Below are 12,174 nucleotides of genomic sequence, written 5' to 3'. Positions count from 1 at the left end.
GTTTGTGTGTGAACATTAACTCCAGCATACAATGCACCCAACTACCAACTACCCAAATAGAGATGCACTCTTATGGACAGGGTTTTACTCTGTGTTTTGGTAAACAAGGTCCCTCTAGTCCACTACTCCTTTTCTTGTGTTTTTGACTGTTATAAATATAAGTTGACGTCTTTTGCTTCAGGAAACCAGGCTACCCACCCGTCTGTCTTAAAAGGTTTTGGAGAGGAACTCAGAAGAGGACCTTTTTGGTGTCTGCATTATGAATTATACTTTCTGACATGACTGTCATCAGTTACTATTAAAAAATACCTCTGTCCAAATAAACAGGGGTTCAGCTGGGATGCTCCTTCTCATTAGTGTTAGTATTCCTATAACGCTTTAAGGCAGGGAGAAGAGGAGTATCCCACAATTGAGGAGAGAATTGATCTGTCAGAAAATGTTACTAATAGCTGTCTGGCAGTAGTTTTCATGTTTAGAGACCTCTGCAAATCTTAGGACATTTCCAGGAAGGTGATAGCACTTGTGTGCTGGGTGCTAAAGCATGAGGTAGTTCTAAATGCAGATATAAAAACTGGCTCTGAATAAAAAATAAATTTTTAAAAAAGGAGAATATTATATTGTTCAGTGAATATGCTAAATATAGTATTTCTGTTAGTTTCCTTACCTTTTAATATTCACTCTGAGATTAGTGGCAAAGATTTTCAAGTGTGCTTCTATGTCATGTATTCTTTGTGGCATTTCGTCTATCCCTTTCCTTGGACACTGCAAACACCAGTAGAGGACCAGCTTTAAAATTGTTTCTAACTACAGACAGCTTAGTATTTTGATATGTGATCTGTGTGCCAAAGCACTCAGGCTTTTTTTTTTTTTTTTTTTAAATCCAGAGGCCTGCTTAATCCTGAAAAAAAAAAAATAAAGGCTGTTGATATTACAGAAGTGGGACAGCCACTCACAACTGCTTTTCTGCTGTTTGGTAGCCCATCATAAATCTCTGGCTCTGCTCGGGGGGGAAAGGAGAGGGAGAGGTTTGGGCTGTTTAACTACTTGCCAGAGCCCTCTGCAGAGCTGCCGTGACCAGAGCACTTTTGTGGGATGTGCGTGTGTCCCTAATAATAACATGTTTCCTAAACACAGTTAAAAATTGCTTCAGTAGATGCAGTAACATTCCATTAACTTAGTGACCTGCAGAAGTGCTGTAAATAAAAATAATAAAAATAGTCTTATTTTCCTGTCTCTTCCAGGCCAGAGCACTGTGTTGAAGGTTTGTTGGCTTTTTTTTTTTTTTTTTTTTTTTTTTTTTTTTTTTTTTTTTTTTTTTTTTTTTTTTTTTTTTTTTTTTTTTTAATTATAGCAACCCAACAAACCTTCCCTACAGTAAAATGTCAGCTAATGTCAATAAACAGTTTACATGAGACTCTACTGCAATCGTCCCTCGGCTCTCTGAAATCTGCCTACGGAGTGTAAGTTATGCAGTCACTATGGTGATGCTGAAGAGGAGTACAATTCAGAGAGGATAAAGCAGGACTGGCCCAGGAAACTGAATGGGAGTGGGAACAGAAGCACCTTTCAGGGGTGAGCCTGCGCTGCTCCCCAGAGTTTCACCAGCAACCTCTGCCTTCTCCCCACCCATCTTCTAACGGGGGAGGGGGGTTACTTGCAGAAAGAAGAAAGGCCCCATGGAGGGCTGTGTTGTATAAAAGAGAGAAGCACACACACACTGTAAATTTTTAAAATATCTTGTCTAACTCGATTATAGGGAGAAATTAAGTGCAGCAGCACAGAGTAGTCAATCAAAAGCCAATTTCCAGCTAAAAAACATTTAAGGATCGCGGTCTTGCAACGGCACTTTATAACTCAAAAAAAAAGAAGAAAGTTTTACCAATAGACAGTTGCATGTAACTATTTTGTTTTCAGAAGATGCAATTGCATCTTGTGTAATACCTTGCAATCACATCTTCACACAAATGATGTGTCTTAGATATCCAGAAAGGAAGAGACTAAAAACATGGAGTAGTTAGCATTGATTTGATTAGCCTTTTTGTTATTTCTTCTTGGAAAAGTGAGTTTTCTTCTGTTAAAGGTGTTCACTAAAACACAGAGAACCCTTTTGTGGTTTTTTGGATTTAATCATGTTCTCATTCAGGCTAGTAAAAATGTTCCTCCTGTCTTTGATAGCAGACTGTGTCCTCTTGAGGGTTTTCCTGACCATCCCGTTTGCCAGCAAACATGGTTACACCCTGTCTTGCGCTCTCTGTTACCAGCCTGGAGTCCAAAGATGCACAGAACCACATGCTAGTAGACATGTGTTACTTGGAACTGGAACAGTCTGTCACCTTCTGAGATAGGAAATCTGCCCTGTATACAGGAAAATGCTGGACATCTCAGATGGAACTCCTAAGTGTCATCTGGAGGAACTGACTGAGAAATTAGAACTGAGGTACCCAAGAAAGATGCTTAGACTTGTGTCGAGTAATGGTGTTTGCTATTTTTGCAGTAAGACATGATGATATGCCAGAGATGTGTGGATTTTGTCTCTTTGATTGCATGGAAAATAAACCAAAACAGGTTATAAGTGGACCTGTATACAGCTCTTTCTTATGTGCCAGAATTATCTAGAGTTGGTGCTGTGATGTAAGATGTGGTGGCATCTTCCTGGAACAAAACAGTTACATGTAGCTGTGGGTCGGGAAAACTTTTCTTTTATGGTAGAAAGTGCTCGTTGCAAGCCTGGGATCTTTGAATGTTTTGTAGCTGGAGATTGGCTTTTAATTGACTTCTCTGTGCTGTCACATTCACTGACTCGTATTTTGTAATGTGTTTGCTTATGGGCTAAGTCACAGCCAGTAGTATAGGAACTGCTGCAAATAACCTTATAGTTCCCCTCAGGAGAGAAAGGTGGCCTGTAGGGTAAGAGGACTGCTATTGTTTTTGCAGCTCAACGCTTGGCTGTGTGCACTGATGGAGAAGTTCTTGAGTGACTTCCAGGAGTGGCTTCAGGTCTCTGTTCTGGGATCTTTCCCAATGACAAATAAATTAGACTTCTATTTTAGCTTGTTTCATTTATGGATTTTTATTTATTTATTTTTAGTTTATCCTATTTAGTTTATTTCATCCCATTCTCAAAGTTATGTTCCCGATAACAAGCTGTACAAAATCCTTGCGAGGAATGGCAGTGCAGATCCCAGGTGACTGTGTTGCCATGATTTTTAAAAATTTCTCAGCTCCTATAGAAAATACCTTTGGTTTGTCTCCATAAAATCATATGGAAACTTCCAGTAAAATGCTCCCTCTATGCTTTGCTGCCTTGATTTTTATTCCTCACTAAGAAAATACTGAAGGACAAAGCTGATCTGACTCACCCGTGGAGCTGTGGCTGCTGGAGTGGGGTGAGGGAGGGTGTGGGAATTGGAGCTCACTCTGAATGGGAAGACTGGTTGAAGCCGATGTTGTTACACACAAGACCAGTCATGCATGATGTTTTGTTGTCTTTTTGAGGCAGCTTTGGAATGACTTCACATCTGAGTGTTAGGGTAGGTCTCCTAGAATGGATCTGGACGTGAAAAGGAGTTTATTTACAGTGCATAGCAGCTGAGGTTTGAGTGATTATTCATGGCAAAGATGAGAACTGTTCTGAATAGCAATGCTGAATTTTCATATAAACTCATCATCTAACCTCCTCCTGCTGCAAGCAAGAAGAGCTACTTCTTTGGGGAAGACTCACTTCAGCTGCAGATGAGCAGGCTTGGATAGTGAGCAGAGATGTGAATCTGCTGCTTTTCTTTCATTTTTCTTTTGAGAGTTTCCCATAGGTTTTCCCCCCTGGGTGAATCTCTTACCTGCTTACAGCCTTTAAAGCATGAGATGTGACTCTGAGACAGAGTTGTCTGCAGTTCTTCAGGCCTTCCTTGTCCAGTGCCTGTGTGTAGCATCCCTTCCAAGCTGGATGCTCTCCTGGCGTGCAGAGACTGTCAGTGCTGTAGCTGTCAGTACTTCTCCTTGTGGTGGGGAGTCCCCCACATCCCAAACTGTGACATTATCCTCACTAGAGACTGTTTCAGTCTCTGCCATACCCTTTTCCTATCAAGGGAAGTTGTCTCTCCTTGTGAACATACCGGGATGTTTGTCAATTTTCTCAAGCCTGCGTGTGTGTCTGCAAACCACCTTGTTTGTAACCTCCCCTTTGAGTCGGGGCAGGAACAAGGAACAGCGAGAGATGTTTGCAAGAGCTACGCCTGCCTTTGCTCTGGGGACGTGCGCGCTGTCAAAAGCTGAAAGCTTTAATTCCTCCCGCTCTCAGGGCAAAGAGTAAGGAATTCCAAATTAAACAGATTAGCTGTGAGCTCCAGAATTCTCCCAGCTGTGCCTATGCCCCAGAGAGCAAGCAATGTAAATATAAGGTCACACTGCACTTTGAAGTTGGTGTATATTTCTGACTATTACACCAGTTCCTTTTTCTAAAATGAGTAATGCAGTGGGAGGCTTAATCCATGTATATATTCCAAATACCAGTGAGAGCCAAGAAATTCCTGTTTCCTGTCAGTTGTGCCTTTTGCTTATGTTTATTTCAGAGTTATATGTTGGAGAAATTTTTTTGAGTGTGTCTAGGAGAGGCAGAGCAGAGTTAAATGAAAGTGCAGCTGTATGTAGTACCAAAATAAAATTTGAGGCAAATAATCATAAATCAAGCAGTATTTTATGTAGAAGGTGTGCTTCAAGTTTTTTTTTTTTCAGAGTTAAGTAATAACCGAAACAGTGATACAAAGAATATGGCTGTAAAATACAGAGATAAATCTGCCATATTATACTTGGATATCACAAGGGCTTAGAAACGTTTAGGGTATTTTATATACCATATGTGCTTTATTGCTTAAACCGCAGAGAATTTGTACTTCCCTGCAAGACTACTACACTTTATGGCAAAATGCGTGAAGAATTGTCTGTGTGTCTGTTCAAGAAACAGGAACAACTCATATGGTACCGTTATGGGAAAGCTTCACCATAGCCTGCACAGTATGCAGAGTTTTGCGTTAAATTTCTGTACAGCCTGTATGCAACAGATGACCTTGTTCCTGGAAATATAATTGACATGTAGTAGTGTATGGGGACCATAATTTTTCTGGAAGGGTGGAAACAAAATGTCCAGGCATTGTCCACAGAACAGCTCATGAGAAGAGCTCAGCTTGCTTTAAAGGGTTTATTTAATTGTTGTTTCACACTGAGTGTAGATAAATCTTGGGGGGAGGGTGGGGTGGGTTTGAGCTTGAAGCAATTAATTAGGCTGACATTTGCCCAAAAAACCTTCACTGTGCAAGTGGCACTCATAAGATATGTGTTCAGGTGTTATAAAGAGAATTTAGTTAGAGGATGTATGGCTTAACAGTTTTGAAGCCATGATGACCTCTGGAGCTAGAGAGGCAGGAAGGAATGTATGCATAAAATTATGCTTTCCTGGGAGTTTGGGAATGAGTTTGGGAATGTCTATTAAACATTGTGTTTACTCACTTTATGCTTCGCAGAAGGGAAGTGTTTCCCCACTATTCCCCATTAGTTGACCCCATGCTCCTCCAGTATTTTTAAAGAGGATCTTTGTGTTTAAATCAGAAGGGACATGCTTGAGGGTTTTAACTGCTGCCAAATTTTAGGGAGGATCCTGGGAGTGAGATGCACAGGGGGTTCAGTCATACACTCTGCTGGTTCAGGTGATGCAAGGCTGCACCATCAGGGCAGTGGGGACATTGCTGATGACAACTGAGCATCCTCAGCTTGCTGAGGACTGAGGTGTATCTGGATTAAAAGTAGCAAAGTCAATACCTCGAATTGCACTGCAGAGTGAGTAGAAAGTTATTATTAGTTTTCAGTGTAGGGAGAGGTAACAGTATTCCCCAGAAGGGCACAAAAGTTGAGTATTTTTGCTGCAGATTTGATCTGGGATTTCTGAAGCAACAGAAGACCCAGTAATAGCTACAGCCTATGAAATCTTTCAATAATAGGGTAGAATTTCTTTTCCTTTCATCCTTGAGGTATTAAAATGAAGAAATTAAGCTGCAACTACTTTTCATTAAATGCTGAGGGACTGCATTAATCTGATAAATGGGACTATCATTTTCAGCAGAAGAGGATGAATTGAGATGAGTCATAACTTTTGGGTTCACTGGCATTAATGCATTTAGGAGCAACTCTTTATTTCAGCCAGCTTTTTTTACTGGCAGTTTCAATATTATAAAAATGGTGTTTCCTGTCACATATCTGAAGGAGATACGACACGTGCTTGTAATTTAAATGTTATGGGCCACATAACTTATATGGTAATGGAGATCAATGGCATCTTGTATCATTTTCCTCTTACCCAAAGCATTTGGGTTACATTTATGTGGGTCCCATGGGGGACCTTTGCTATTTGGAGGCAAAACACATCCATCCTGAAGCCAAAATTTACTGCAGTTTCAAGGAAGAACATCCCAATTCTAAAGCAGGAATCTGGAGCACCGTTTAGGACAAAATAGCATTCCTTTATTGTGTTGTGCCGATGTAAAAGCATCAGAGAACAAGTGATGCAGCATAAGACTGATTTTATATTTTTTTAAATACTAGATGAAGGGTGCATTTCCTTTTATTAGCATGAGACTATACAAACAGCTTGTAGAAATCCATTTGGATTTTTTTCCTCCATTCCTAGTCGTCAGTTTTGGGGGATCAATAGATCAACAATAGGGGAACTTCTATCAGTTGCAACACTTACTTCTTGCCTGTGTGTTTTTGCTATCATCAGTCCCTTTTTCCTTTTAAAGAAACTCACACGTGTCTGGAACAGCAACAAAAGGTCAAAGCTTCAGCCTCAGACAGGTACATATAAGGGTATTGTGACTGCAGAGGAGAGCTCCATCTGTGAAAGTGGAGCTTTCACTGACACTTATTGACTGAAGTTAACTATTTGGCAGGTGGATTTCAAACATCTTTCTGTTTTGTAACAGGAAAAAAACCCGCCAAACAATCTGTAACATTGCATTTTAAAAAGTGAATAGTAACATTGTGGAAAAAACCCCCAAGCATCTGGAAATAATAAAAGACACTGAAAAGCTTCATTTCTAACAAGAAAGAGAAACAGGCTGCAAAATTTGTTCTTCATTGTAAGCTACATGTCTGTTTACTTACATTCCCATTTTATGATTTCTCTTTTACTGGTGCATCTCAGTGTTGTGTGATTTGCCCCCTGACTGTGGCTGTGGTCACACCAAAGGGCTGTGCCTTGTCAGGGTGCTGAGCTCACCCTCATTTCCACTGAGCTTCTCACAGTACCCCAGGATCATCCCTGGAGCCCCTCTGGAGGGAAAGGCTCCCTTTCCCATCCACATAGTGGTTTTTTCTCTCGCTGGCAGTTGCTTATCTCTTGTAAATTCCAGAGCAGTTTTTAAGGGCAGCCTTTGAGGCTGTTTCCTTATTCTGTCTGTCTACCAGGCTGCCCCACGGTCCTAGCTGTTACAAAAAAAGCCACTACCTGAGACAACATCACATAAGCTGCTGTTAACAAATGAGACTTGTTAAGAAGAAACAAGGGCTGAAACTTTGAAATTTCCCAATCTAGAAATAATCAATATATACTACTGAAGGAGCCATGGTGGCAACCAGAGGGAGAGGAGGAGAAGGGTGTGGAATGGGAGGCAAAAATGATGACCAAGTCCAAGAACAAATAGCTATAATTTTTCTTTCCATTGCTACACTTTATTTTGATGAAGTCACTGTGTGGGTGAATGATACGCTGGTCCTTGTGCGTGTCTGAGCTATGATAGTAATTTGTAACTTGTTTGTTCCTTTTCTCTCTCTAAGTGGAGATGAGAGTGCTTATAAAATAACTAGCATAGTGCAAATATTTTTCTGAACAAAAAGGTCAAGAGTTCAAAAACTAATGAAGGACCAGAGTCCTCCTCCATTGCAAGCCCTCAGCTGCTGAGCTGCAGAGTGAGTGGGCTGTGCCATGGTTTATGGTACTTTCTTAATGGCCATAAACTGGCCAAGAAATAATGGAGAAACGGTGAAAATAATGACTCGTAGCGTAAGATTTCACTTGGCTGAACTGTGGCATGTCTAGAAATGAACTGTTCTCTAAATGTTACAGATAAAGAATGGCTTTTATGGTTATGTGATTGTGTGCTGTAGCGCTGTGCAATTAATAAGTGGCCTAACTGTGGCTGTCTGTGTATGAAGGGGAATAGCTTTAAGTCATCATTAGCTGACCTTAATTAATGGAGTAATGTATGTGCAGGTGGTTTTTGTCTATATGAACTTTGCCTTCTTTGTGCTTTCAGGCAAATGTGAATGTGTTCTGATATAACAAGAATAACTTTTTATCAAATGAGCGATGTTTATATGTGCCCTGTGGTGCTTCATTGTACTCGATTCCTCCTCAGGCACTAGCAATTTATTGCTCACTCCCTCATCAGTCGGGAGCAGTGGGGAGGAAAAGCTTTGGGGACAACATACTCTGCATAAGGATGCAGTGAACACATTTAAATTTCAGTGCAATTTAAAACCACGAAGGCAAGATTAATTATTTACTGGTTATAGTCCTGCACTGAGGACATCCAGCTGAGCCCTTTACCAAAGACACTTTGTTTGATGGAGTGTAGTTTATTAATTGGTTTAAAGACCTGTCCTTTTTCCAGGCCACCAGCCAATTCAGTGCTTAGCAGATATGTATGTTGTTACTTGGCCTTGACTTTTGTTTCACCAGTATTTTATCTGCAATGGATGCTTGTAGTCTGCCCTTTAACGGAAACGTATCCCTCATTCTCAGGGCTAATTTCTTGTTTATAAATTTAATGCCTTTCCACCCTTCTTTCTAACATGTCCAGTCTTTGAGAACATAAGTCAGGGTTGAAGGAACTGAAGTAAAGGGAATCCTGCCCAGGTCTGGAAGTCATGTGGAACCAGTCTACCCATGCTGTTCCTGACAGGAGGCACCTCAGGTGTCAGCATGGAGTGGGTGATGAGTTCCAGGTCTGTTCTGGTGGCCACGACATGTCCGGCTGCCTCTCACCTGTAGATGCTAGTGGAACTGCTCTGTTTGCCCATGTCCATCGCAGAAGGAGAACACCTGTCTTGATTGCTCAGTGCCTGTATTGTTTTGGTGGGCTGGTTGCCCTTGATAGCAGTACTATGTGTACCTTTGCCATCAGCACTGAGTTGCTACAGCTTTTAATAATAATAATAAAAAATAATCCCCTCTTACCTTCCTGATTTTCCTTTTGGAAACAGTTGCACCATTCTAAGTAAAGTGCTGTTTTGTTTGATGAGGGGAAGGAGGGGAAGCCTCACCTGGAGCAGATGCCTAGTATGGAAAATCTCTCTCCATATTGGAAATTACACATAAGCTGTATAGCATTATGGTGTATAGTATTAAGCTGAAAGTATTATGCAAGCAGTCCTACACCATTGTGGGGCTTTCTGCTCTCTGACTGAGAGGCTTCGTACATCAGATGCTCTGAACAGCTCACAGAGCTTTGAACTCCCTTTGATCCCCAACGTGGGAGAGCAGTGGGGGTACCTGGGCAGCTTTTTCTGTTTCTACACAGCTATGCCAGATTATACGTGTAAAACACAAAGTACACTGGATTTGTGAACTGCTTGCAAATTTGATCTTGGTGTGATTTGAATTTTGTAAGGGCTAGGTTTGTTTTGTCTTTCAAGAGAATTTATCTCTGCTCATGTTTGTTGTTTCTTCATAGATGGTTTGCGGGTGATGTGTGTGCAAGTGCCTCAAGTTTCTCCTACAAGATGTGTTCCACAAATCCAGCAAATTGGGTCACCTTCGATGATGAGCCGCTCTTTCAGTCACCTCAGAAATCAGTTGATAATCAGAGTAGTTGTAAAGCAAATGGCCTTAAACTCAATCTGTCTAGTGTGCATGAGTCTTCAAGTAGGTCATCTTCTACAGGCAGCACTCCACTCTCATCTCCTGTAGTTGATTTCTACCTAAGTCCTGGACCTCCCAGCAACTCTCCACTTACTACACCTACCAGAGACTACCCAGGAAACCCATGTATCCCAAAGTCTGGGATTCACATGCTTTATCCCATCCCTGAATGGCCTTCAAACGTTAACCTTCTTCCATCACCGGGGATTTGCTCATCCCTAGCCTCGCAGAAACCGAGCAGCCTTCCTTTGAACACCTCACCTAATGACCATCCAGTTAAGACTTCAGTCTCCAAATCAGCAGACAAAGGAAGCCCTAACTCACCAGGAAGCTGTGAGGAGTCAGCTCTGGGGCGCTTCCCATACATCCAGAGTGACTGTGCTTTTTCCAGTCCTTTTTGGAAGGAAGGGTGCTCGCTCAGCTTGTCACCAGCTAATGTTAGCATGCACAGGAAGGACAGAGTGCTCGACAGGAGCATCTGTCATCCTAAAGACAAAGAAACTTGTCATGATCAGAAAAGCCTTAACCAGGGCTCCTTCAGTTACATCTGTGAGAGGCTTGAACACCTGCAAGCTGATAGCTGTGACACTGTGGAAACTCCACCCATCTCCAGCACTCACGCGTGGCACAAGCTCTCCCCCACTATCCCACGCAGCCTCTTCAGGAGCCGGAAAGCAGATGGGTGGCCATTCATGCTGAGGATTCCTGAAAAGAAGAACATGATGTCGTCTCGGCAATGGGGCCCTATTTACCTGAGCGTCCTACCTGGAGGTGTTTTGCAGATGTATTATGAAAAGGGCCTGGAGAAACCTTTCAAGGAATTCCAGCTGCAGCCACAATGTAGACTATCTGAACCCAAATTAGAGAGCTACAATGTCTCGGGAAAAATCCATACCGTGAAGATCGAGTGTGTGTCGTACACAGAGAAAAGGAGGTATCATCCCAAAGTAGAAGTGATCCATGAGCCAGAGGTTGAGCAGATGTTAAAACTGGGCACCACAGATTATAATGACTTCACCGATTTCCTCGTAACAGTTGAGGAAGAGCTTATGAAACTTCCTACTCTTTCTAGACAAAAGAGGAATTATGAAGAGCAAGAAATGACTCTTGAAATAGTGGATAACTTTTGGGGGAAAGTCACTAAGGCAGAAGGAAAACTCTTAGAAAGTGCCGTCATCACGCACATTTACTGCCTCTGTTTTGTGAATGGAGGTGCCGATTGTTTTCTAACCCTGAATGACCTGGAGCTCCAAAAGAGGGATGAGCGTTACTTCGACAAGGAGGAGGAGAAGAAGAAATGGATCGATATTCTCGATTGCCATTTCCATAACTGTGTCAAAGCGCAGGAATTCGAGCAGTCACGGATTATTAAGTTTACACCCCCGGATGCCTGTAGGCTGGAACTGATGCGTTTCAGGACACGGTATAATGGGCAAGACCTTCCCTTTTCCGTGAAGGCTGCGGTAGTGGTTCAGGGGGCATACATTGAACTTCAGGCTTTTATAAACATGTCTTCAACTGCTCCGATCCCGACGTGTTTACCCTCTGTGAAATACTGTGAAAACGTTATGATACGCTTTCCTGTTCCTACACAGTGGATCAAAGCACTTTGGACCATGAACCTCCAAAAGCAGAAGTCCCTAAAAGCAAAAATGAATAGGAGAGCGTGCCTTGGCGCTTTACATGAGGTTGAATCTGATCCTGTAATACAAGTCTCAGTTGGAACAGCAAAATACGAGAGTGCCTACAGGGCTGTGGTGTGGAAGATTGACAGGCTTCCAGATAAAAATTCAAGTAAATAATTTGCACTATAAAGTTATGGGATTGGGTGTGTGTCTTCACTGTTTTTGTGCTTGTGCACCCCCATTAGCTGCCTGTTTTGGGTTTTTACCTGTGCACTGCTATTGGTAGAAGCCGGAGCAATCTTTTAGGAAAAAGAGAATATAGCCTTTTTTTTTTTTTAAAGGATATTTTCCTAATTTATTTCATGGAGTCAGATGCATTATTGTCAGTCATTTTAAGTGAGCAGCATCATGGAAGTGGATCTCATTCTGAGTAGACATCAAATCTGCAATAAGACAGAGGGAAGGGTTTGTTCTTTCTGTATACCAGCTGGGCAATGGGTGGGATGGGAAGAAAAAGTCTTCTGGTAAAATGATTTGTCCACCTGCTATCACACAGTTAATAGAAAAGGTGGTGGTATCATCACTGCTGGGTCTTGGCTTTCCAGCATCATTTAAGAAATGGTAAGTATGATACATACC

General features: G+C 41.8%; 1 protein-coding gene across 3 annotated transcripts in view; it reads left to right on the top strand.

The window, feature by feature from the left end:
• The window catches only part of LOC114060421 (stonin-1-like), a 45,544-nt gene that overhangs the window by 2,366 nt on the left and 31,004 nt on the right, over positions 1 to 12,174 (top strand). For all 3 annotated transcript variants that reach the window (XM_027889930.1, XM_027889925.1, XM_027889924.1), the window contains exon 2: positions 9,723 to 11,704. In XM_027889930.1, coding sequence (XP_027745731.1) covers positions 9,772 to 11,704 — 1,933 coding nt within the window. In that variant the 5' untranslated portion in view covers positions 9,723 to 9,771. The remainder of the gene's footprint in view (positions 1 to 9,722; positions 11,705 to 12,174) is intronic.

This window comes from Empidonax traillii, unplaced genomic scaffold (assembly GCF_003031625.1).
Source record: "Empidonax traillii isolate 1590-97213 ecotype Southwest subspecies unplaced genomic scaffold, ASM303162v1 scaffold275:size1536655, whole genome shotgun sequence".
Classification (NCBI taxonomy): domain Eukaryota; kingdom Metazoa; phylum Chordata; class Aves; order Passeriformes; family Tyrannidae; genus Empidonax; species Empidonax traillii.
Note: the sequence above shows the minus strand (reverse complement) of the source record. Positions and strands in the feature narration are given on the sequence as shown.